The sequence below is a fragment of the Oncorhynchus mykiss genome, chromosome 8 (assembly GCF_013265735.2).
Source record: "Oncorhynchus mykiss isolate Arlee chromosome 8, USDA_OmykA_1.1, whole genome shotgun sequence".
In the NCBI taxonomy this organism is placed as follows: domain Eukaryota; kingdom Metazoa; phylum Chordata; class Actinopteri; order Salmoniformes; family Salmonidae; genus Oncorhynchus; species Oncorhynchus mykiss.
Genome location: NC_048572.1, coordinates 59,474,044 through 59,500,718, shown reverse-complemented (window position 1 = coordinate 59,500,718; position 26,675 = coordinate 59,474,044). Strand labels below are relative to the sequence as shown.

Sequence of the window (26,675 nt, the reverse complement as noted above, 5' to 3'; positions counted from 1 at the left end):
TAGGGCTAGTGTAAACAACCTTAATTTTAAGGGAATCCCACCAAGTCAGGAGCTGTGAGTTCTGCTCACCTGTCAGCACCATTGTTGTTGGTAGACGAGTGGTCCACCAAATACGTGTGCTGCTCAAATGGCACCCTATTCACTTTATAGTGCATTACCTTTTACCGGAGCTCTATGGGCCCAGGTCAGAAGTAGTGCACTGTAAAGGGAATAGGGTGCCATTTGTTACCCATAATAACAGTCTTATGTATGGATGGATGTCCGTCCAGAAAGTTGATTTGCTTCTAGAAAAAGAGCATGAATGGAAGTTGATTTATTCATTGGGTTACTCCGTGCTTGCCACCTTCATTCAAACTCATCAACAGTGGCATTTACTTAAAGAACCATAGAACCATTCTCAGTGTCCATTGGTCTGTTAAGGGACAGTGTGTGTGTGGGCTGAAAGAGAAAAGCCCCCTACTGGGTTTGAGGGCTCACCGACACCACAGAGTTCCCTGAAAAGAGACATAGCAGGGGTAGGGACTAGGGAACACAGGATCAACAACACACTAAATATACACACGCACACACACACGCACGCACGCACGCACGCACGCACGCACGCACGCACGCACGCACGCACGCACGCACGCACGCACGCACGCACGCACGCACGCACGCACGCACGCACGCACGCACGCACGCACGCACACACACACACACACACACACACACACACACACACACACACACACACACACACACACACACACACACACACACACACACACACACACACACACACACACACACACACACACACACACACACACACACACACACACACACACACACACACACACACACACACACACACACACACACTCGGCTCTATTAAGATTGGTCACGGCCTGAACTTTAAGCACACTACTATTCATCCAGCCATGCAAGTTGGCCAGGCAGTTGGAACTGTGGATGTAATTGGTACCACACATACTCCGTGTGAAAGGCTATGAGAAACAACAGTAACCCTGGCCTCAGGTCCTGGGTAGAAAGTCCTGTTCTCCTGCCATGAGACCCAAACAGATTCCTAACACAAATGAACTTTTCTCTCCGTTATTGTGTAGGGCTCCTATACAGCATAGAAACCATCCTTCTATAGACAGTCAGTTACCCACAAAGACAGATTAAGGATAGTGTTGCAGAAAGTCCTGCATTGCATATCAATGTGGTTTTAAATCCCTCAATTGGATACAAAGAAATGGGACTTTTCTTCTTCTTTTTTTTTGCCTCGCACCGTGAGCGTGCCAAAGAAAGTAGTTGTATCTTTTTCACAATGGTGCAGCTTGCATTAATCACACTTTAATGACTCTTAAGAATGTCATGACAGATGCTGATTGAGAATTTGGGTCTGCTTTTAAATTCAACACTGATTGTGGTAAGTTATGTTGCGATATCAAAGGATCAAATGTCCAATAAATATCAAATAAATATATCAAATGTCGAGTATTAAATGAACGCTTTAAATGTGTGTGTATATGAGCTAAGCAGTTAACCCAATAAGCTTTAAACCTGCAAAATTCTCTCCACCAACAAGAGAGGTGTGAACTGTCATGAACAGTGCCTGTGGCCATAGAAATTGACGTGGCACGTGCGCAGTAGGGGTGTGTTCCCCAATGCTGGAAGGTGGGCCCCCGAGTGAAAAAGTTTGGGAACCCCTGGCCTACTGCACAAACCTCATTGCTACAATAGAGAACTGTTTTTAATTGCTTAATGTTGCATAGGCTTATGTTTTTTAAGTAATGTTTAATAAATACATCTGCTCCTCCATGTTGTCCTTCAGGTAACTACCAGCTCTCCCCAACGGTCAACATGCCCCAGGACGACACTGTCATCATCGAAGACGATCGGCCACCTGTACTTCCTGCCCACCTCTCTGACCAATCGTCTTCCAGTTCCCATGATGACATGGGGTTCCATGTGGAGGTCCCTCCAACTTGGGCCAAAGATACTCCAATTCAGAATGAGAGGTGAGAGCAGAGGGCAATCCCAAGTGTCACCCTGATCCCTACATAGTGCACTACTTGACCAGAGAATGTTACAGTAAATGCCCTTGTGTCATGGTGAATGTTCTCCTCATCTCAGAAGGTTTCACTAGTTCCTCCTGTCATTAATCTCCAGTGTGTCTGATGGCGACTGTGAGTGAATCTCAAATGGCTCCCTATTCAGTACATAGTGCACTACTTTGAAAATGGGCCCTGGTCAAAAGTAGTGCACTTCATAGGGAATAGGGTGTCTTTCCTAGTCAGCCTCACTCACGGCTCCTTCTAGTAGCTCCATGTGAAACTCTTTATCAACTGTTATTGTATCAGACTTGACACTCCTTTTTTTGACCTTGTTTTTATTGAAGATTACATAATTTAAATATATATATATATATATATATATATATAAAACAAAAAAACAAGGTCTGGCAGATACAGCACATATCATCATACTAGTTACAGTAACATACAGTGGGGCAAAAAAGTATTTAGTCAGCCACCAATTGTGCAAGTTCTCCCACTTAAAAATATGAGAGAGGCCTGTAATTTTCATCATAGATCATTCATCATACTTCAACTATGACTTGGTGGAGCTTAATTGAGTCTGAAATATGTTCAACTATGTTTCATCAATTATTCAATGTTAAGTTCCTCCTCCCATTTCCGTTAAATCTAGCTTGTAGAGTGTTTCATTGAAGATAAAATACCCATGTAAAGACTTGAAATCGTTTTTTTTAATACTCCCCAAGTTGTATGCGTTAGTGAATTATTTTATCAATTTCTGAGGTGCCTGAGGGTCAATCAGTTTTATATCTTTTAAAAAGTAGTATCGAACCTGTAGGTACCTCTGTAGGTCGCAGTTGTAAATGAGAACATGTTCTCAACTGGCCTACCTGGTTAAATAAAGGTGAAATAAAAACAAAATAAAAACCTGTAAAAATCTTGTTTATCCATGTTTTTTTTTACTTCGGTCCTGGAAGTTCTCTAGAAAATGATGTGATGCCTTTTTGCCTCTAAAGCAGGAATGAAGCTGGGGTCGAATGCGGGCCAGCTCAGCAGTTTGACCTCTGTCTAAAGCGTGTCTTAAGATAAATGAATCCACTGATTTGTGTCTATGTTTCTATTACCATGTCCGTATTACCTAAAACTGACTGTATGTGTATCTCTGTCAAAGTAGTCTCAATGGCTTTCCATTTGGATTCATATTCTGAATTGCACAAACACACGAGGTCTCAATTGATTGGAAGGACACAAAATAATATTTTAGGTTTGGTAAGGCCATACCCCCCTCCTGTTTTTTGGTAATTGTAATGTTGCTAATCTCATTGTTGGTCTCTTCCTGTTCCAGATCAACCTTGATATCTGTTTATCCCTAAACTGTTTAGGTGGGATGTCTATGGGCAGTGATAAGAAGAAATACAGTCACCTCGGCAGGATGTTCATTTTGATTGTTTCACTTCTGTTACTAAGATCCAAAGGAAGTGAATTCCACCTGTCCAGGTCATCATAGATGTTCTTGTTGACGTGAACGTAATTCTTGTCACAGAGTTTGGCTGTATCTTTTTAGATTCGCTCCCAAGATATTTAATAGATGAAGAGAGGTCCACTGGAAGTTCTACCTACTCTTCAGCTCTTGCTGTGGGGTATAATTATATACTTGGGCTTGGGTCGTGTGTATGTTAAGCACATACCCTGAATATGTTCCAAATGTTTGTTAAACATCCATCAATCTAGGTACACTTGAGCCTGGGGCTTAAAGGAATAACAGAACGTCATCAGCATACATGCATATCTTATGTTCACTGCCTCTTATTGTTATTCCCTCTAAGGTTGGGTCCTGTCTTATTGCCTGTGCTGACGGCTCGGTGTACAAGGAGAAGAGCGTGGGTGGAAGATTAGCCTCGTCTTTCTCCTCGTTCTAAACTTAGCGTTCGTGACAAATGTCCATTTCTCTTTATTCTGGCAGTCGGACATGAATGCAGTGTTTTGATGCCCTGTATCACTTTGTTGAAACCAAATCTTTCCATAACTTGGGACTAGATAATCCCACCCCACTGAATCAAGTGTTCTTTTCTGCATCTAGACTGATTTTCATATAGTACTTGTCTTAAGACTTGACATTCCTTTTGATAATCAGGACCATGTTTTTTTTTAAGTTTTCGCGACGGAATGTTATTTCAGTTGCTGCAAATTAGACCTCATACTGTGTATTTAAAAGATTCCTCTGTTTTTCCTTTCGCTGAACCAGCGAAGATGTAGAGTAGGTATAAGGCTGTTTCATTCCGCTGTATGTTGCGTTCTACAAATAGTGACACATAAACAAGGTAAATATATGGCTAATTCTACACTGACACATACACAAGGACAAGGTCAATGTGTCCCATATGTTTTTTTGAAAGGACACACAGGCACACCCACCTGCTGCATACTTAACTGGGCGTGTAGGGCCGTTGTAACCCTGGATACATCCCAAATTGCCCCCTATTCATTATATAGTGCCCTACTACCCTATGGGCCCAGGTCAAAAGTTGTGCACTATATATAGGGAATAGGTTGCCATTTGCATTGCGGCGTCCGTGATGCTGAGGCCCAGCCTGAGTTCTCGTCAGTGGGCTTGGGTGGGTTGGGCTGGGTGTGTGTGTGTGGTGATTGTAGCTGGTCCAACCCTAATCAGTCTCTACCTTAATCAGTGGATTATCAAGTATGGCCTAGATTCTAGGTGTGGCTTGATTTGATGACCCACTGAAGCTCACTGATAATGACAGTTTGATTTACACTAGAACCACTGGAATAATCGCATCCCTTTGTCTCTTTTTCCTGTCTTCCTCCCTCCCCGCTCTCTTTCCTCTCCCACCCACTCCTTTTTCTGTCTTTGTGTGTCTCTCCATCTCCATCACTCCCTCTCCTGTAGCACCCTGAGCCCTGATGACAACGACCCAGACGGAGCCTTTCAGAGGGAGGGTTTCGGCAGACAGAGCATGTCAGAGAAACGGACAAAGCAGTTTGGAGATGCCAGTCAGCTGGAAATCATCAAGACACGCAAGTCCAAGAGCATGGATCTAGGTACTGAAGGAAACCATCTGGTCCCTTCCCTCCCTCTCATTTGACTCCCTTTAGGTCCGCCCTGCCTGGAACCAATGGCAAGACGCTATTAGCTGGTTTACCAGACACAGATTGAAGCCTAGCCCTCTGTTTGTGAAACCGGCCCTGTGAGTTGTTAGGAATCCCCACATTAGGCACATACATACCCCCCTGCTTGTAAATTGCATCTATAAGACTTGCGTTGCACAGCCTAATATTTGTGTCTTCTACTGTATGTCATCGAAATGTGATGCAATTCTGTCTTTTGTGTGACATCAAACAGGTTTAAGTACTGTGTCTCCTGTCACACCTCAGAACAACGTTTCAGCTCACTTGAGGTGGCATGAAACCATTCTGATTGCTTTGGCTGACAGTAATCTTCCCTCTCACCCACACTCTGCGTGCGTCCCAAATGGGGCTCCCCATAGGGCCCTGGTCAAAATAGTACACCATAAAGGGAATTGGGTGCCATTTGGGACCCAGCCGATGATATCTAATCTGCTTCTTATCCCTACTGAATTACTGTAGTCCTGCACGTGTTTATATCACAATAGCTCTGATTGCTATCCTAAATCTCTCCATTTCCCTGTCCGTCTGTCTGTCTCGCATGTTTTCTGATTGCCCTTGAAATTGCCTAAAGATGTGATGATGTACTGACTGTACAATAACGTTGCTGGAATGTTTGCATGTGGAATGTGCTCACTAACCGATCCGACATGTTTATTGCCCCCCTTTAACAGTAGCCGACGAGATTAACCTCACCCCTCGCAAAGAGAACACACCAGGTAAGGAGTGACCCGTCACTGAGGGAGAACGGACACCTCATCCATTCTGCAGTCCCTCCCCCCATTTCATTGTGAGATTCCAGACCTGCTTTAGAATGTAGAATCCACTAATCACAATGAGAATACATAGAACATGAAGACAGTTTGAGGTCATTGCAGTGGAATTGTGGGCTGGTGAATATGGACTAGGCAGTGATTCTTCTTAAGATCCAGCAGAACTGCTAATTGTTCTGTGGAAGGGAATGGGAGGAGAGCGGGCGGGAGAGATTGAGAGAAAGCGAAATCGCTCTGTCCTTGGCTGGGGCTGCAAACTGACAGCAAGTCATCCGTCATTGTCAGCCGTGTGTGTTTTCACAGCCACCTCTGAATAGCAGATCCTTTGAAGGATGGGATTTAGCCGAAAGGCACAGTGAAAGCAGGAGAAAGAAAGGGAAACAACAGAAAATAGAGGTAGTGTCGCAGTCAGACTACTGTGCATAAATGAGACTAAATATGTCATTAATGTCCCTTGTTAGGACATTGTTGTAGGCTCCAAACGGTGTTTGAGCAGTCACTAATGAGATACCAGGGCGGTGTCCCAAATGGCACCCTATTCCCTTAGTGCACTCATTTTGACCAGGGCTCATAGGGTGGCCATGGTCAAAAGTAGTGTTTATATAGGGGACAGGGTGCCAATTGGAACGCACACCTGTTGTTTCTAACCTCCAATTCAAGACTTGGCAAAGAAGAGGCCACATATGTATTTTATTTGCCTTTCTGTAAAATGACATCCACATAATATCTCAACTAGGTGTATGTTCATATGAAAAATACATGATCACCACCCACCTACTATTTAATTGATGTTTTAGGTTTTTCCCAGCTTTGGGGAAAAAAAACTCCCTATTTAATGTTGCCCTAATAACTCTGTTGTTGTAGCTAGGCTAATAGATTTCAGGCTATTATCTTTAGTGTTTCAGGGTTTATTTTCTCTCCCCTGTGCTATACTCTCCCTCTCTAATATATACATCCACTCCCTAAATGGGGCATGGTCCATTTAGCAGGCCCAAAACAAATCCCCGATCCTGGGGAAACTGATGACAGTTACAGCCTAGGAGAGGGAGTAACGTCCCATGTATTTAGTGTACTACTTTTGACCTGGGAACATAAGAGTTCTGGTCAAAAGCAGTGCACTATATAAGGAATAGGGTGCCGTTTGGGACTGAGACAGTGACAGCCTGGGAGAGGGGAGTGATGGGACACAATAGCTTAGATAGTCTGGCCCAGTGGGCCTTCTTCTGCACTGATTGGCTATAGGACCTTGTTGACACAGACTGTAGCCACATGTTTGTCAAGGACTTCACTAGTTTAGGAGAGGGCAATGCATATAGGGCTCCCTAATGGCAAATTACAACGTAAGTTCCTTCAGTAGTTTCCAGTCTGTTATGTGCCTGCAGCTCCTTCAGAAAGTATTCACACTCTTTGACTTTTTCCACATTTTGTTGTGTTACAGTCTGAATAAATGTTTTTATTAAATGTAGATTTTTGTTGGAGTCACTGGCCTACACACAATACCCCACAATGTCAAAGTGGAATAATGTTTTTTTTTTTTTTTTTTTTTTTTTTTTTTTTTACATTTTTACAAATCAAGTGTCTTGAGTCAATAAGTATTCAACCCCTTTGTTATGGGAAGCCTAAATAAGTTCAGGAGTAAATATTAGCTTAACAAGTCACATAATAAATTGGATTGACTCTGTGCAATAATAGTGTTTAACATGATTTTTTTACGACTTACCTCATCTCTGTACCCCACACATACAATTATCTGTCAATACATTTTTATTTATTGAACCTTTCTTTAACTAGGCAAGTCGGTTAAGAACAAATTCTTATTTACAATGACGACCTACCCCGACCAAACCCTAACCCGGACGACGCTGGGTCAATTGTGCGCCTCCCTATGGGACTCCCAATCACGGTTGGTTGTGATTCAACCTGGAATCGAACCAGGATCTGTAGTGACGCCTCTAGCACTGAGATGCAGTGCCTTAGACCGCTGAGTCACTCGGGAGCCACAAAAGGGCTCGCAAAGAAGGGCACCTATTGGTAGATGGGTATAAAAAAAAGCAGACATTGAATAACCATTTTAGCATGGTGAAGTTATTAATGATTTCACTTTGGATGGTGTATCAATACACCCAGTCACTACAAAGATACAGGCATCCTTCCTTACTCAGTTGCTGGAGAGGAAGGAAACCACTCAGGGATTTCACCATGAGGCCAATTGCGACTTTAAAACAGTTAGAGTTTAATGGCTATGATAGAAGACTGAGGATGGATCAACCACATGGTAGTTACTCCACAATACTAGCCTACATGACAGAGTGAAAAGAAGGAAACAGAATACAAATATTTCAAAACATCCATCCTGTTTGCAACAAGGCACTAAAGTAATAATGAAAAATAAAATGGCATAGCAATTAACATTTTGTCATGAATACAAAGTTTTATGTTTGGGGCAAATCCAACACATTACTGATTACCACTCTCCATATTTTCAAGCATAGTGGTGGCTCCATCATGTTATGTGTATGCTTGTAACCATTAAGGACTGGGGTGTTTTTCAGGATAAAGAAAGAAGTGGAATGGAACTGACCACAGGCAAAATCCTAGTGGAAAATCTGGCTGTTTGTTTTCCACCAGACACTTGACAGATTAATTCACCTTTCAGCAGGACAATAACCTAAAACACAATGTGAAATCACTGAGTTACTTACCAATACCAGTGAATGTTCCTAAGTGGCTGAGTTACATTTTTGACTTAAATCTACTTGAACATATATGGCCAGACCATTTGACAGAGCTTGAATAATTTTTTAAAGAATAATCGGCAAATGTTGCAATATCCAGGTGTGGAAAGCTCTTAGAGACTTACCCAGAAAGACTCATCACTGCCAAAGGTGATTCTAACATGTATTGACTCAGGGGTGTGAATACTTACGTAAATTTGATGTTTTTGTATTTCATTTTCAATAAATTTGCAAACAATTTTCAAACATGTTTTCACTTTGTCATTATGAGGTATTTTGTGTAGATGTGTGAGAGAATTTGTTTTATTTAATCCATTTTGAATTCAGACTGTAACACAATAAATTGGGAAGTAAGTTGAGGCGCATGAATACTCTCTGAAGGCACTCGATATGTGCAGCTTCAGTTGGTCCTATAGCCACAAATGGGCTGTGTCCCAAAAGGAACCCTATTCCCTACATAGTGCACTACTTTTGACCAGCGCTCCATGGGCCCTATATAAGGTAAAGGGTGCTGTTTAGGACGCTTCCAGGGTATTCCCTGTTCGACCTGCCAGTCGACTGCAGGGTGATTGATCGCTGTATTTGTTATATTAAGGCACCATCTCAGATCTCTGTACGACACGGGTTTTTTCCTGTTTGAATAGGGTGGCAGTCTGTACAAACAGGCATCGATAGTACAGATATTTTGGAGCTGGGTTGCCAGGTCTGACTGTCTAAAACATACAGACCTGCCAGTGCATATCTGTAGAAGGCTCGGTTGCCAGGTATGACCGTCTGAAACATACAACCATGCCTAGTGTAGAAACGGAGAAGCTGGAGGTTGCTATCTGAAACCACAGCCATGTATTTACGTAAGGCTCAGTTGCCAGGGCGGAATATCTGAAACAAACATGCCAGTGCAGAGCTGTAGGAGGCTGGAGGTTGCCAGGTCTGACTCTCTGAAACGCCCAAAACTCTTTCTCAAATAAACCACTGCCTGCTGTTCTTGACTCCCGCCGTCTGTCAGAGGTCTGAGTTGGTGTAATTTTAAAGACTACCGCTGAGGTGTGACTGGAAAGTGTGCGGTGCGGCCTCTGGCTGAACGCTAAAACCAAATGAATGGGTTTTGATGAATGAAAGCCGATCAGCTGCCGCTTCAGTGAAACGTTAAGAGGACAGGAAGGACTGATGAACATGAATAGTCACCAGCCCTGCTTGTTCAGGTTTCACCCTTCTCCGCTCCACTCCTCCTCCTCTCCGCTCCACTTCTCCTCACTCCCACTCCTTCCAAGGCAAGCAGCCACCATATCCATGGCCACCCACATTAGTGTGAGCTGCTTCCCAGAAAATGCTGAATAGGGTGAAAAGTAGTGCACTAAATAGGGAATATGGTGCCATTTGGGATGTACCCTGGGCCTCTTGTTTACCCGGTACCTCTGCTCCAGTATACCCTGGGGATTTAGAGGGAGAGCGAGCCTGCTGGGCTTTTCTCCTGTGGTAATCCATCCCTCTCTTTGCATGCATCCCAAATGGCACCCTATTTTCTATATAGTGCACTACTTTTATATGGGTCCTGGTCACTTCAGATGCATCCTCTCTCTTCACCTCCATACCACTCTACCTTCTCTACAATACCCCTTCAACCTGTGAGTGATGGAAAAAATATGTACTGTATACCTACTATCTAAAACAAAACAATACTTTTTTTGGCCTTTCTAGTGTCAGAATTGAGTTTATTTTCTTTTTCTAAATGCAACTTGACCTGTTTTGGTTGTGTCACATAATGTAGGAAATGAGCTCTATCCAAGTTTTCATTTCAACTCACAGGCAGTAAAGTAAAATAACAAAATGCTTTTGCTAAACAGTGCATTTGCAAATACAAAAGCTCCTTTAGTTCACTCACAGCTGTGTTATCTATCAACTAACTTTGGATACTGTTGCTCCTTCGTAGGGTCTTCCACCAGGGATGTGGGTCCCTCCCTTGGCCTCAAGAAGTCCAGCTCTCTGGAGAGTTTACAGACCGCCGTTGCCGAGGTGACGCTCAACGGTGACATGCCCTTCCACAGGCCACGCCCACGCATAATCAGGGGGCGGGGCTGTAACGAGAGCTTCCGGGCCGCTATTGACAAGTCTTACGACAGGCCAGCAGCCACCGAGGAGGACGACGAGGGCATGGAGACATGTAAGACGAAGCAGGACTTCTATTGGACAGATCCATAGAGCAAACATTAATGCACATCTTTCGTTGATATCTCTGCCTGAAGAATTTACCCAGCATTTCAAGTTATGCCTGCATATAAAGGTCAGAATTTGAGGACTTAATAATTACCCCATGTATAAATCTCTTTCCATGTCTCCACCTCTCTAGTGGAGGAGGACACCGAGGAGAGCTCTCGGTCCGGGCGCGACTCTGTGTCCACTGTGGCAGATCTGACCCCACTGCCCAACACAGAGAGATCGCTGGCCAACGGCAACCGCGCCAATGAAGACAAGAAGAAAGACAAAGGAGGGAAAGACAAAAAGAAGCCAGACCGGGACAAAGAGAAGGACAGCAAGAACAGGGCTAAGAAAGGCATGCTGAAAGGACTGGGCGACATGTTCAGGTAGGAAACACAAAAACTGTCCCTCGTCCTTTACCAGTGTCTCACCCACCATTATCAGTGGGTCCTGGGGTCATGCCTTTCATCTGAGCTGTCTGGGATGCGAATGATACATTCAAACGTCATATTTACTTAAATGGTTCTGACACAGGCTCTGTCTCAAATAGCACCCTATTCCCTGTATAGTGCACTGCTTTTGTAAAGGTAGTGCAGCAAATAAGGAATAGTGTGCTGAAGTGGTTGTGTCAAGGAGAATGCTGACTGATTTCTAACAGTGTAGAATAATGAGATCCAGTGGGAAGGAGAAGGATCTCCTGGCAGACATGCAGATCAGATGTTTGACCTAAAGGGGTGTGTGTGTGTGTGTGTGTGTGTCTTTGGCCTGAAGGTTGCTGGAAGCTCGAATTGTTTGGCTGCGATAGTCCCAGGGAACTGCAGGATCAAATCATTACGGAGGTGTGCTCCTCCCATTGAGATGAGCACTATCAGTGGTTGTTTGCAAACACACACATACAGTACGCACTTCAGAGCCCACGACTTTGCCTTTTTTGGTTTCATTCGATAATGACTTAAACATTTTCTTTCATTGATTGAAAGCATTGTGAAACCGCTGCTCAATATTGCCTTCCAGTTCCTCGCCGTGCACATCACTGACAACCTGAAATGGTCACAACGGCGCCTTTTCAACCTCAGGAGGCTGAAGATATTTGGCTTGGCACCTAAGACCCTCACTAACTTTTACAGATGAGAGCATCCTGTCGGGCTGTATCAACCGCCTGGTACAGCAATTGCACCGTCCGAAACCGCAGGGCTCTCCAGAGGGTGGCACGGTCAGCCCAACGCATCACCGGGGGCACACTTCCTGTCCTCCAGGACATCTACAGCACCCGGTGTCACAGGAAGGCCAAGAAAATCATCAAGGACCTCAGCCACCAGAGCCACGGCCTGTTCACCCTGCTACCTTGTAGAAGGCGGAGACAGTACAGGTGCATCAAAGTTGGGACCAAGAGAATAGAAAACAGCTTCTATCTCCAGACAATGACTGTTAAAAAAATCCCCACTAGCTGACCTCCGCCCAGTATCCTACCCTGAACTGTTACTAGTCGGCTACCACCCGGTACTCTACCCTGCACCTTAGAGGCTGCTGCCCTATGTACATTGTCATTAAACACTGGTCACTTGAATAATGTTGACATGCTGTTTTGACCCACTTTATATGTATATACTGTATTCTAGTCATGGCTCATCCTATATAACTACTGCTGTAGTTTGAAATTATTTTGAATAGTATTTGAACCCAGGTCTGGTTGGAGTGTTTCGCTGCTCTCAAACCGAGACGCTAGTTAGACCAGACCCTCTCATCTCACTGGGCTCGCACGCGTGCATACATACACACAAACACACACACACTGCAGCCCAATCAAAGCCCAGTCATTACCATCAGAGCCCCATCTAGACCACAGCAGCCTCCCTCACCTACTCTACTCTGATCACCACTTGGACTCAAAGCAACACCCAATCTGCTCACTTGGCAGCATCCTCCAGATGGCCACTACCCAGAAACACACACGTGACAGCATCAGTATGGTTGTTTTTTTCAGTGCTACAGTATGGTACAGTATGGTAAAGTGAAGAATCCCCAATCTGGCAAGAATCTGCCATTCTGCCCTTAACCCCCACAACAGCTGCTCCCCAGGCTCCAATGACGTGGCTGTTGATTAAGAAAGGCCTCCCCCCCACACCTCTCTGATTCAGAGGGGTTGGGTTAAATGCGGGAGACACATTTCAGTTGAATGCATTCAGTTTTACAACGGACTAGGTATCTCCTTTCCCTTCCCTTCAGTGCTGTAGCTTATGAAAGGTTTTAAGAAGCTGTGCTTAATCGGTAATGAATGCTAGAGTCAGTGAGACTTGTAATGACATTTTGACAGTGATGGCGCTGTCAAGCCAGACCGTATCACTTTACCTGGGGCTCCCGAGTGTCACAGCGGTCTAAGGCACTGCATCTCAGTGCTGCAGACACCCTGGTTCAAATCCAGGCTGTATCACAACCGGCCGTGATTGGGAGTCCCATAGTGCGATGCACAACTGGTCCAGCGTCGTCCGGGTTTGGCCGGTGTAGGCCGTCTTTGTAAATAAGAATTTGTTCTTAACTGACTTGCCTTGTTAAATAAAGGTTACACATACTTGTTGAGATGAGTTTGAATAAATAAACACCTCCTCAAATATTTGTCTTTCTCTTATGACACTTTCACTTAACACTTTTTTTTTGCGTTGTCAACAGAGCCCTTGAACTTGTTCGTTTCCCAGTCGCTTGCTTCTTTAACTAAAATAACCTCTTGTTAAATCCCCATCTTATAAGTGGTGTAGAAGTCGGAAGAGGATAGGAGGGTTCTGTGCTTAACTGTACACAGAATATTGAATGCCCTTCTGTCATGATGAATGTTCTGATCTCTGCAAGTTTCACTAGTTCTTCCTGCCAGTGTTTCTGAAGGAGACTGGGGGGGAATCGCAAATGGCTCCCTATTAATAGCCCATAGGGGCTCTGGTCAAAGTAGTGCACTATATACTGTATATAATAGGGTGCCATTTGGGACGTGGCTGGTGATTTTTAAGGAGATTTAATGGAAGTCACCGGAGTGGAAAGAGAAACTGTCACCCGCTGTCTCTGTGATAGATAGGGCTGCACTTCATATTAACACTATCAACGGCTTTATGCTACATTTGAGGCCATTTGTTGATCAATTTATCAGGTAATGGACTTCCCCCTTCGGTCTTTCCCGCTCCCCCCCCCCCCCCCCCTCTCTCTCTCTCTCTCTCTCTCACTCGCTCTCTCCTTTTGTTATCTCTCTCCCTTTCTCCTTTCGTTATCTCTCTGTCACTCACTCTCTCTTGCTCCTTTAGTTTGTTCTATATACCTCTCTATCTCTCTGTGTGTGCTGAGAAGTTCTTGGTTTTCCTTATAGCTGATTAAACTCCACTCTCTGCAGGCCAATTTCCCTCTGAATAAGCCTAGGTCCATCATATAAATAAGGTCTGCAAAGTAATTTAATCAACAGGGTGCCTTTTTATGTGGAGTCAATCAAGCTGAAATATAATTTCAAGTAGTTCCCATTTGGTTTAGTACTATTTCCCTTCCCATGAATATAATTACTTTGATGGGCTATGGTAATATGATCTTGTCTCCTGTCAACTTCAGACCTGATCACAGGCAAACTCAGTCAAGTACAATTTTTAAAGCAAAATATTTGATGGCATGTTTGTTAGAAAGGAGTTGGAGAGTTGATCGCCATTAGTAATTTATAAAACATTTTTGGGTCTGTCAAATTGCACCCTGTTCCCTATATAGTATGCTGCTTTTAACCAGGGGTGCACTCTGTCTGCTGCCCCAATGTTTCAGGTTTGGAAAACACCGCAAGGACGGAGAGAAACTAGAGCGCAAAGGGAGGCTGGAGGAGCTGCAGGCCTCAGAAGAAGAGACACTGAGGATGAAACTAGAACAGGAGAGGTGAGTGTCTGTATGTCTGTCTATAGAGAGACACTCACACAATGTTGCTCTGGGACTGCACACACACACTAGTGTGTATGTGCTGAAAGGCATTGGTGCCAACCCCAGGCTACGAGCTACACACTGCCGAATGAAGGAGGTGGCAGGTGGGGGATGTGACAGTAATTTGGGCACCAGACTGTAAATGCCAAAGCTATTACTACACACACACACACACACACACACACACACACACACACACACACACACACACACACACACACACACACACACATATATATGTACATATACACACTACAATACTATGTTTAATTCATTCCTCTGCTTGTGTTTTCAGGGCATGATAACTCCGTAATGGCATTCAAGTCTTATTTTTACAATATTAGAATTTGTATCTCATCGTTCCTAGACAGTTCAGACTGTGGTTTTGAGGGCAATTATTCACATTATGAAAGTTACATACGCAAAAAAAATGTTGAGTAGTAACTGGTTTGACAATATGCAACTGAAAATTGTGATCTCACCTATTTTTGAAATGTTCCTGTATGATGGCTGTTTCCGCTCCAAGACTATTGCAGTTGGGACACAACCATGGACTCCTCAAAAGCAAAACTGTTGTTCTTGCAGTGCTTCGCTATTGTCTCCTTACCGTGAATCATGCTAATAGGATATTATATATTATAGATATTATAGAGACACTGCTATCACTGTAATGTACCATTGATGCAAAACAAAACTGAAGCTAAGGCTAGCTTGTCAGTCACACAGGTTGCGGTCCCCATGCTCAGACGTTGCTGGCCCATGCTCGGTCTTACAACGCTTGGATAGGTATTTTGGGTGTCAGCTTACCACATCAAATGCTATAGAAATCCGCTGCCCAACGGCACAGTCTCTCACGTGGAACACAACTATTGGTTGATGCGGGCAAAGTCTGAGCAGAGGAACACGACCAATGTCTTCTGTTTCCACCCAGAGCTGTAGGAATGTCAGAAGTCTGCGTTATTAGGACACCTCGCTGACAGAGCCTGCTCTGCTTGCCCTGGCAATGACCCTCGTCCTTTTCTGTGATCCCACAGGTCAACTAATAGCTACATCCACACACAGACTAGAGACAGGGGTTTGCGTCCCAAATGGCACCCCATTCCCTAAATAGTGGGCCCTGGTCAAAAGCAGTGCACTCTATAGGGAATGTGGTGCCATTTGGGACGCGGGACAAAGAATAGAGAGAGGGTGTGTTTGGTTGGCGCTTGATTTACACCACCCGACTGAAGCACTGAGTGTTTCCTTTGATTTACCCTCTATTGAAGTAGGAGTGAAAGGTTTGGGGGCAATCTGTGACAACATGAGAGCTTCTTTTCAAGCCCAGATATCTCGAGCCCTGACTGCGGGGTAGCAATCATAACATTCATCACGGCACACTTCGATTTCTACGTACCATGTCATTACCACGCTGTCATTACCGCGCTGGCCTTACTGTGATGCACAGCCAATCACTTGGACATGGAGACCAAATCAAAGGAACTGTCATTATGAAATCACGCCATCAACAATATGGCTCTCTCTGCTTCGGGCTCTCGGCTAATAAGTGTCGCAAATTCTGGATTCAGAAAGGAAGAAGGGGAATGGATGCACTTGTTATGTAGATCGTAAGTCAAAACTATACTTATGCTATTGATCTTGGCATGAAGGACTGAGAAGTGCGACTACCAAAAAGCACTATGATCAAACCACTTGTGTAAATAAATCGGACTTGACTTGATAGAGAATCATCATCATCTGCCAATCTGGCCAATATCGAAGGTATGTCTCCCTTACTGTGTTTAATTGGTCTCTGCATTAGGCACACCAATGGAACATTTCTGAGCACATTCATTACTGATCTCTAGATGGGATCTCTAGATACAGTCCATATGGGTATATCTCTTTATTAAAAAAAATGTGTTTAACGGCCTACTACCTTGTTCAGGGGCAGAACGACAGATTTTTACCTTGTCAGCTCGAGGATTCGATCCTGCAACCTTTCGGTTACATGCCTCTAACCACTAGGCTACATGCCTCTAACCACTAGGCTCCCTGCCTCTAACCACTAGGCTACATGCCTCTAACCACTAGGCTCCCTGCCACCCCATCAGTCATGCTGCTTCATTCTTTGTCCTGATGAAACCCTTGTATTCCCAGTGTGCTAACTACCTACACACCCTCCCTCTCTCTCTCTCTCTACAAACCATTACCTGGTGAACAGCTAAGGTAGTCGTTTTAACTGCATGGAGGGAGTACCTCACTGAGCACATAATTACAGTTTTGCCAATTATCAGCCTTTCAACTTGCAATTATCATCCCCTCGCTTCTCTCTGGGCCTCTTTACTGCCGGGAACGAGGGAAAGAGAAGGGAGGACGGACAGCATTTCCTCATCTAGCACTCAGCTGGGAAATCTACATATGCCCAAAGAAATGTGCATTAAGCCACATAATGAAATAATACGTCAAGGAAACAGGTTTCCCATTTAAGTGTGAAATGAAATAAAGTCATTATAGGTGAAAAATATTTATCCAAAAAAGGCAATAATATTTCCCTGATGAGATTGAAAAGACATCACAGATTCCAGGCCGTCGCTGAGTTGAGTAGACTGAACCATCTTTTGAATATTTTGAGGATTTTCTTAATGGAAACATATGCCTCTTATAAGATGCTAGCACTGCAGCCTGCCCTGAGTGCAGACACCAGCTAAAGCTTGTTTGTAGACTCAGCGAATATCTATATTACCAGAAGGAAACGGGTCCTTGAGAGACCTAGCTTTAAACCGTGGGAAAACAAGGTTTGTGTTGGGGGTGTTTAGTAGGCTACTGATGGTAAGCACGGTGCTGCTGATAAGATAAGAGCAGACATAGCAATCTGCTCCCTCGCTTTGTTTGGCTCAGCAGCCTTTCCATTGAGAGGAGGTGGAGGGGTCGACCAATGCTATTTCCTACGCAGGCTAGCTTCGACCGACCGACTGTGAATTGGATCCTTACAAAAGCAGCTGCCTTGACATGAAAGCCGGTACAATGTCAATACCTACGTCTTCTAAACAAATAACACTGCTACAGCAGAGCCTCCTTAAATGCCACCTCTGTTTACTTACTACCACAAAAATGCAGAATATTCTCAACACCCTTCAATGAGATATTCTATCTAGACCTGAGGGCCAGCCAGGAAGAAGGGCTAGATCAACCATTGGACCAAACAATGGTCTCAGCCCTGACAAGTTTCTGTGAGGAAACCCTCCAAGGTTTTAATGATTGGCCCTGATGAGAGATGGAAACATCTGTACTTGGCATAGAGTATAGGAGCTATAATGGATTTTATACTAGGGAGGGGGGGGGGGCATCAGAACCAGGGATGATGAGTGGCCTTTCCTCAGCTTCCACACATAACAATGTGCCATTGTGTCCACTGTGTAATGATAATGTCCCTTGGTGGCAACTGACAGCTACACAATAATGATAAAACATGCAGAAAGAAAGGAAACTCGGATGGAAGGTCCTGTGGGATAAGCGACACGTAATCCTGTGACGTAAAATCTGATCACTTTATATTCCAGACATTTGATTCACCAGACAGATGCTTGTCTGTGTCCCAAATGGTACTATATTCCCTATTTAGTGTGCTACATTTGACCAGGCCACGTGTACTATATAGGGAATAGGGTGCCGTTTGGACAGCACAAAACAATTAGGTTTTTCTGTCTATCTGTGAAATGCAGGCCCTGGTCCCTGACCCTCACCTGAGTAAATTCATCCACTCAGTCAATCAGAGGTAGATTTTCTCTGGCCTCTGGCCTTGACCAATCAATATGTGTTTTGCCGGAGGAATTGTAACTCTCAACTGGTCCTTGGGAAAGGAACTCTGCCATTATAGATCAGACATTGATTAGGTAGAAGTTTCTGCCTCTCCACCTTTTCCCAGGGTACCCTACTCCTAAACCTCCACAGATTGTCTAAGTACTTCATTGCAGTCGTGGAAGCTTTCCACTAGAAGAGGGTTTATTAAAATACATCTTAAGTGTTCTAGAGAGGGGAGCAGCAGCTGCCTGTGAACATAGGGTTTGCATCTCATATGGCACTCTAGTCCCTGTATAGGGCTCTGGACTAGGGTGAAGAATATATAAAGTATTCAGACCCCTTGACTTCTTCCGCATTTTGTAACGTTACAGGTTTATTCTGAAATTGATTACATTGTTTTTTTCCCCCTCATCAATCGACACACAACATCCCATAATGACAAAGCAAAAATAGGTTTATAGAATTTTTTTGCAATTTTAATACAAATAAAAAATGTAAATGACACATTTACATAAGTATTCAGACACTTTACTCAGTACTTTGTTGAAGCACCTTTAACAGCGATTACAGCATCAGGTCTTCTTGGGTATGACGCTATAATCTTGGCACACTTGTATTTGGGGATTTTCTCCCATTCTTCTCTGCAGATCCTCTCAAGCTCGTTGCTGCACAGCAATTTTCAGGTCTCTCCAGATTTGGTCGGTCGGGTTCAAGTCTGGGCTCTGGCTGGGCCACTCAAGGACATTGAGACTTGTCCCGAAGCCTCTCTTGCATTGTCTCTGCTGTGTGCTTAGGGTCATTGTCCTGTTGGAAGGTGATCCTTCGCCCCAGTCTGAGCAGGTTTTCATCAAGGATCTCTCTCTAGACTTTGCTTCGTTCATCTTTGCCTCGATCCTGACTAGTCTCCCAGTCCCTGCTTCTGAAAAACATCCCCACAGCATGATGCTGCCACCACCATGCTTCGCCGTAGGGATGGTGCCGGGTTTCCTCCAGACGTGACACTTGGCATTCAGGTCAATGAGTTCAATATCTTGGTTTCATCAGACCAGAGAATCTTGATTCTCATGGTCTGAGAGTCTTTAGGTGCCTTTTGGCAAACTCCAAGCGGGTTGTCATGTGCCTTTTTAACTGAGGAGTGGCTTCCGTCTGGCCAATCTACCACCAAGGCCTGATTGGTGGAGTGCTGCAGAGATGGTTGTCCTTCTAGAAGTTTCTCCCATCTCCACAGAGGAACTCTGGAACTCTGTCAGTGACCATTAGGTTCTTGATTACTTTCCTGACCAAGGCCCTTCTCCCCAAATTGCTCAGTTTGGCCGGGCGGACAGCTCTAGGAAGTGCTTCGACACAATTCTGTCTCGGTGCTCTACTGACAATTCCGTTGACCTCATTGCTTGGTTTTTGCTCTGACGTGTACTGTCAACTGTGGGACCTTTTATAGAAAGATGTGTGCCTTTCCAAATCATGTCCAATCAATTGAATTTACCACAGGTGGACTCCAATCAAGTTGTAGAAACATCTCAACGATGATCAGTGGAAACAGGATGCATCGGAGTTAAATTTTGAGTGTCATAGCAAAGGGTCTGAATGCTTATGTAAATAAGGTATTTCTGTTTATTATTTTGAATACATTTGCAAAATTTTCAAAAACGGTTTTTGCTTTGTCATTATGAGGTATTGTGTGTAGATTGCTTAGGATTTTTCATGTTTTTATTCATTTTAGAATAAGTCTGTAACGTAACAAAATGAGGGGGAAAAATCGAGGGGTCTGAATACTTTCCGCGGGCACTGTATGCTGCCATTGGGGACGCATCCACAGTTTTCTTTTTGAGGAATCAATGATGAAACATTCTTTCCTCCAGGATCCAGGCTAAGACCCGGGAGCTGCGGGAGCGCCAGGCACGGGAGAGGGACTACGCTGAGATCCTAGATGTCAACCTGAGCCGAGACGAGGAGCACCCCTACGCAGGCATCGGGCCCCTGGACACGTCCCTGGACAGCGGGCACAGCCGGCCCCAGAGCCCCCGAGACAACCACCATCAAGATTCCTCCCTGTACACACAAGTCGGCAAAACCCGCAATGCAAATGGACGCCCTCCCTCCGCCGACAGGTAGGGGCTCGAGGGTCTATCCCACGCTATGAGGAGCAGATCTGAGTTCAAATACTATTTCAAATCATTCAAATACTTTGGCCATTGGCTCTAGCCTGCCAGGAGTGCCAGATTGGGCAGAGGTTGCCATTGTGAGACTATTATATTGGTCCATTAACCCAGGCAAGCTCGGGTAAAGTATTTGAAATGATTTAAAATACTATTTGAACCCAGGTCTGATGAAATGAAGAGTGGTAGTAATATCAAGCACTATTAAGTAGCACTTCTGCATGGCAGTTTGGTTTTATACTTGTGTTATAGACAGACCATCATGTAAAGATGGAATCTGCAGTATGGGGCACGGCGCCACTGGCAGCCCAACCACTGTTGTTTTTGTTGCTGAGATGAGAAGTGTCTCACAAAATGTTTTTTTTAAAAGTCAGTACATATTGTGCTCTGCTATCACGCCTGCAGTGATTGCCAAGGGGGAAAACAGTGGTCATGGTTTGCAGGAACTTCTTTGGTGTTGTAATATCGCAAACGGACGTGGCTGTTTCACCATTATGGATTCCAGCTTCAAGCCTCTGAGGTGTTGAAGAACTCATTCCTGAGAGAATGGTATCTTGCCGTGCCTTGCCGTTCCTGAGTAATGCTAGGAGAAACACCGTTGCGCATACAGTACCTCCACATTTTTACGCTGCGTCACTCACTTTCATCTATAAGTATTCTATATCCTAGCACTGAGTAGCTACAGTATAGGAGGCTGATATACTCTGACTTGTGTCTTAGTCCAGCCATCAAATCTCACCCCAGGAAAACAAGTCCAGGCAGTTAAATGTCACCACTCTACTGACTGGGACTCACTGGTGATTACATTGTTCCTGGGGGGTAAGGAAGGCAGCATTTCTACATGTTATCTTATGCTCTCCTGATCTACTTCCCCCGTCTCTTACATGTTCATGTCATAGTATGCGTCCCAAATGCCACCCTATTTCCTACATAGATTGCTTTGGCATTTATAGGGAATAGGCACTACTTGGGCCCTAGTCAAAAGTAGTGCACTTAATAGGGATAAAGGTGTAATTTGAGATGCAAACATAGAGAAACATATCCTCAGGCTGACTGTTCACTTTCCTTTGGGATTGGCTGTCTGTCAATCATCTCACACCATTCCCAAGACTGACTTCAACTTTCAACTGTATTTTCCCTGAGGAGATTGGTTTCGTAGCAATGGTCATACATGAAATACATCAAATCGTATATTGACAAATCTTTATTCCTACTATGTTATTCATTCATAGTCAGTGTCCCTGTGATGCCATCGTGAACACAGGGGCCACTGCAGTGACAGTACTTTTTACATCACACTAAAGGCTGTGATGAGAAACCATAAGCCTGTGGGCCCTCTATCTACAGCAAATGCCACCCTATTCCCTATATAGTGCACTACTTTTGACCAGATCCCTATATGCCCCGGTGCCATTTGAGCCGAAGCCTCAGTATTCCACTGTAGAACTGTATGGCCTGGAGCACAGTACAGATGAAAAACCTGGGATGATTTCCCTAGCCAGAGTGAATACAGTTATCCTGGGTGTTATTTCACGTCCCTCTACTCAGATGTGTGTAGATGTATTAATACTGTATGTAGTATTGATGTATAATTCATTGTGCTGCCGCAGTGTAAAGGTTTGGATATAGTTCTAGAGAGGGGATGTGTGAAGAAGGAATGAATAGCATTCCCATGCACTGCGGCTGTTAAGAGACTAGCAATACCACGGAGCACTCGTTCAATAAACATAGTCTGGGACGTCGTGCGTGTTCATGACCCCGTTGCATCAGAACCACTGGGGCAATCTGTTTAATCTTTGCTTGTGTTTGGCTCTTCGGTGCTACTTTAGCATTATGTCGGGTCACAGGTGGTAATGGTATCGCATTTTTTCAAGTTAGAGCGGACATTGTTTTGTTGTGCTGTGCATCTCTTGGGGGGGGAGATGAGGTTTGTGAAAGACTTGCCCCTCCCCCTGAAGACATTAATCATAAGCAGATGTATCATCACAAACCTACAACTTTATTAGAAATGTGTCCACGTCCCAAATGCCACCCTATTCTCTATATAGTGCACTAGTTTTGACCAAGAGCCCTGATCAGAAGTAGTGCACTATCTAGTGAATAGGGTGCCATTTTGAACGCTGGATTTATTTGATTTCTGAAAATCATTATTCCCTTGGAAAGCGTTTGGAAATAATGCCACTGCGAAGTAGAGGCACGGTGTATTACACCATGGGAATTTTTAGAAGTAGAGTATTTGATTTGATTGCAAAATATTTTTTATTGCAAGTTGAAGATGTATAAGTTGGACTACTTTCCTGTTCCTTTATAGGGATTTATATGTCGTCAGTTCAACTTGATTACTGTACACTATGCTCCAAGGGGCACTGCACATGTCAAGCAGAACTGGTGCGATAGAATTCGTGTTTATATATCTGTTACTCAATACTGGGCAACATTTTCTTAAGATTTAAACAAGCGTTTGTGTCATAAACGTTCTTTTGAAAATTGGTACATGTAACAACAAACACATCTAAGATGTTAGGTTTTTTGCGTAGACCTCAAACTATAAGAAAATACACCTCGGGGGAGGTTGTTATACTAACTGGAGAAAACCAGGAAGTGTGTTTCCTTCAGGACTTCTACACAGAGCAGGGAGTTTATTAACAGCCCACCATAGGAGGGAGAGGTGGGAGCCCTGTAGCTTTTCCCAAGTCAAGTAGCAGGAATGTTTGTCATTAAGGTCCTGTATGGCAGTAAGGACTGATATAAGAGCTTTGCTGCTGTGGACATTATACACAGAACAGGAATCTGAAAGGGAGAAAGAAAGAGTTCTGCAGGGGAAAGGAGAGCATACATGCCCTGGTAGCTTGTGCACAGGCAGAATCGTCTTTGGTAAGCCTGAAGGCATCAGCATGCTTCAGTTCGGCTGGAGGCTAACTGAGCAAGTGTGCTCGTATACTCCCTTGAAAGACCTTCGCTTGAAAATGAAAAAAAGAAAAGTGTCAATAGTACCGTTTGTCTGTTTTGAGACACCGTAGCCAATATACACTTCCTCAAAATAGTCCGAAATAACTCAAGAAGTCTGTCACTCATTTTGACGTTTTTGCCAAGAGGATCTTAGTTGCAATTTTACATCTTAGATGTTTGGACCAATATTTGTCAATAAATAAATGTGCATGAAAACAAGTAGTCTCTCATTGAATGATACACTTTATTAAAGAATCCCTACTATTGACCAATCATCGACGAAGGGGCATAAACTTCGGCTTGCCTCCAGAAAAAAAGGAGGAGTTGATTTCCACTCAATGTTGGAACTTTGCTGCAGGGACTTCCATTCAGCCACAAGAGCATTAGTGAGGTTGGACACTGATGTTTGGCTATCAGGCCTGGAACGCAGTTCGCGTTCCAATTCATCCCAAAGGGTGTTTGATGGGGTTGAGATCAGAACTGTGTGCAGGCCAGTCAAGTTTTTCCACACCGATCTTGACAAACCATTCCTGTATGGACCTCACTTTGTGCATTGGGTCATTGTCATGCTGAAACAGGAAAGGGCCTTCCCCAAACTGTTGCCACAAAGTCGAAGCATAGAATCATCAAGAATGTCATTGTATGCTGTAGCGTTAATTAAGAGTTACCTCCACTCAGGGAGCCTAGCCCGCACCCTGAAAAACAGCCCCAGAACGTTATTCCTCCTCCACCAAACTTTACAGTTGGCACTATGCATTTAGGCAGGTAGCGATCTCCTGCCATCCGCCAAACCCAAATTCTTCCGTTGGACTGCCAGGTGGTGAAGCAAGATTCATCAACAAACCATTATTGTGCGGACGTTGCTTCCAGAGGCCGTTTGGAACTCGGTAGTGTGTGCTTCAGCACTCGGCAGTCATGTTCCATCAGGTTGTGTGGTCTACCACTTCGCTCCTGAGCCAATGTTGCTTTTAGACGGTTCCACTTCACAATAACAGCACTTACAGTTGACCGGGGCAGCTCTAGCAGGGCAGACATTTGACGAACTGACTTGTTGGGAAGGTGGCATCCTATGATGGTGCCACGTTGAAAATCACTGAGTTCTTCAGTACGGGCCATTCTACTGCCAATGTGTGTCTGTGGATATTGCATGGCTGTTTGCTCGATTTTATAGACCTGTCAGCAACCGGTGTGGCTGAAATAACCAAATCCACCAATCCGAAGGGGTTTCCACACTCTACCGAACTGTTTCGGCTGGAAAGCATGCAAACGCCTTTATCCTTGCTTCATCCCAAATGACACCCTATTCCCTAAGTAGTGCACTACCTTTGACCATATCTCTATGCCCCAAGTATAACTTCTACTATGTAGTTCAGGGCTAATGTCATAAAAGAGATGAAGTAATTGATATGACCCACAGTATGTGACCGACTCATGTCCATGGCACTATAGTATTTACGGTATGTGTTATTATTATCATACCTTGTTCTACCAAGGGGGGAGATGTGCTGTCTGAACTTCCCTAGTCTGTCTCAAAATGAGAGAGGCAGAATATTCTTTTTAATTCCTCTCAGAGCTATAAAATGTCCCAGCGCCCTTTTGGCCGCTTGACTGAGAAGGAAAACAAACCTGCAGCTGCATAAATATACAGCGGAATTCATTTTCTAATTGCCTTCGCTTTCAAAACTACGGCCCATCAGAAATTTCGATTTAACTGTGCAGCGTAAAATGAGTCTGCCAGAAGCTTCATGAAACCCAGGGGAGAAGTCAGCCATTTCCTCCACCCTGAGAGCCATGACTGACTTCTGTCAACTTAATCATGCTGCGGAATGACAGCACCATTCCCTCCACCCAGCTCTAAAACTACTTGCCCGTCGTTAACCATTTGTTTACACTTTCTTCAGTCGTGTTACAGTACCTCATTGGCTAGCTAGCTAACATGGCCTGTAAGTAAGCATCTGACTGTTAGTCTACACCTGTTGTTTTTCTCAGCGTTGTTGGGAATGGCCTGTAAGTAAGCATCTGACTGTTAGTCTACACCTGTTGTTTTTCTCAGCGTTGTTGGGAATGGCCTGTAAGTAAGCATCTGACTGTTAGTCTACACCTGTTGTTTTTCTCAGCGTTGTTGGGAATGGCCTGTAAGTAAGCATCTGACTGTTAGTCTACACCTGTTGTTTTTCTCAGCGTTGTTGGGAATGGCCTGTAAGTAAGCATCTGACTGTTAGTCTACACCTGTTGTTTTTCTCAGCGTTGTTGGGAATGGCCTGTAAGTAAGCATCTGACTGTTAGTCTACACCTGTTGTTTTTCTCAGCGTTGTTGGGAATGGCCTGTAAGTAAGCATCTGACTGTTAGTCTACACCTGTTGTTTTTCGAAGCATGTGACAAATAACATTTTATTTGATTTTGATTTGACTGGTATTTGTGTCAGCGTTTTAGCTTTGATAATAAACAAGTGTCTTCACAGTGTTACATATTTGTTTCTAGGGCACAAGATGTACTTCAAAAGTAGCTAGAATTCATATAGGCCCAATATACAGTACATTCGGAAAGTATTCAAACCCCTTACTTTTTTCACAAATCGTTTTCTTTCTTCATCAATCTACACCCATAATGACAATGCAAAAACATGTTTTTAGACATTTTAGACATAAGTATTCAGACCCTTTACTCAGTACTTTGCTGAAGCCTCTTTGGCAGCGATTACAGCCTTGAGTCTTCTTGGGTATGACGCTACAAGCTTGGCACACTTGTATTTGGTGAATTTCTCCCAATTTTTTCTGCAAATCCTGTCAAGCTCTGTCAGGTTGGATGGGGAGCATCGCTGCACAACTATTTTCAGGTCTCACCAGAAATGTTCGATCGGTTTCAAGTCCGGGCTCTGACTGGGCCACTCAAGGACATTGAGAGACTTGTCCCGAAGCCACTCCTGTGTTGTCTTGGCTGTGTGCTTAGGGTCGTTGTCCTGTTGGAAGGTGAACCTTCGC

At 44.1% G+C, this 26,675-nt stretch overlaps 1 protein-coding gene across 6 annotated transcripts in view; it reads left to right on the top strand.

Moving 5' to 3' along the window:
* The window catches only part of LOC110530242 (partitioning defective 3 homolog), a 252,036-nt gene that overhangs the window by 167,725 nt on the left and 57,636 nt on the right, over positions 1–26,675 (top strand). For 5 of the 6 annotated variants that reach the window (XR_005052926.1, XM_021613147.2, XM_021613143.2 and 2 more), the window contains 7 exons: positions 1,823–2,009; positions 4,936–5,087; positions 5,846–5,890; positions 10,610–10,840; positions 11,027–11,261; positions 14,659–14,766; positions 20,448–20,696. Coding sequence is in view for 5 of the 6 variants with exons in the window: in XM_021613147.2 (XP_021468822.2) it covers positions 1,823–2,009; positions 4,936–5,087; positions 5,846–5,890; positions 10,610–10,840; positions 11,027–11,261; positions 14,659–14,766; positions 20,448–20,696 (1,207 nt within the window). In the remaining variant the exon portion in view is untranslated. The remainder of the gene's footprint in view (positions 1–1,822; positions 2,010–4,935; positions 5,088–5,845; positions 5,891–10,609; positions 10,841–11,026; positions 11,262–14,658; positions 14,767–20,447; positions 20,697–26,675) is intronic. The other variant, XM_021613144.2, reaches the window with a different exon arrangement.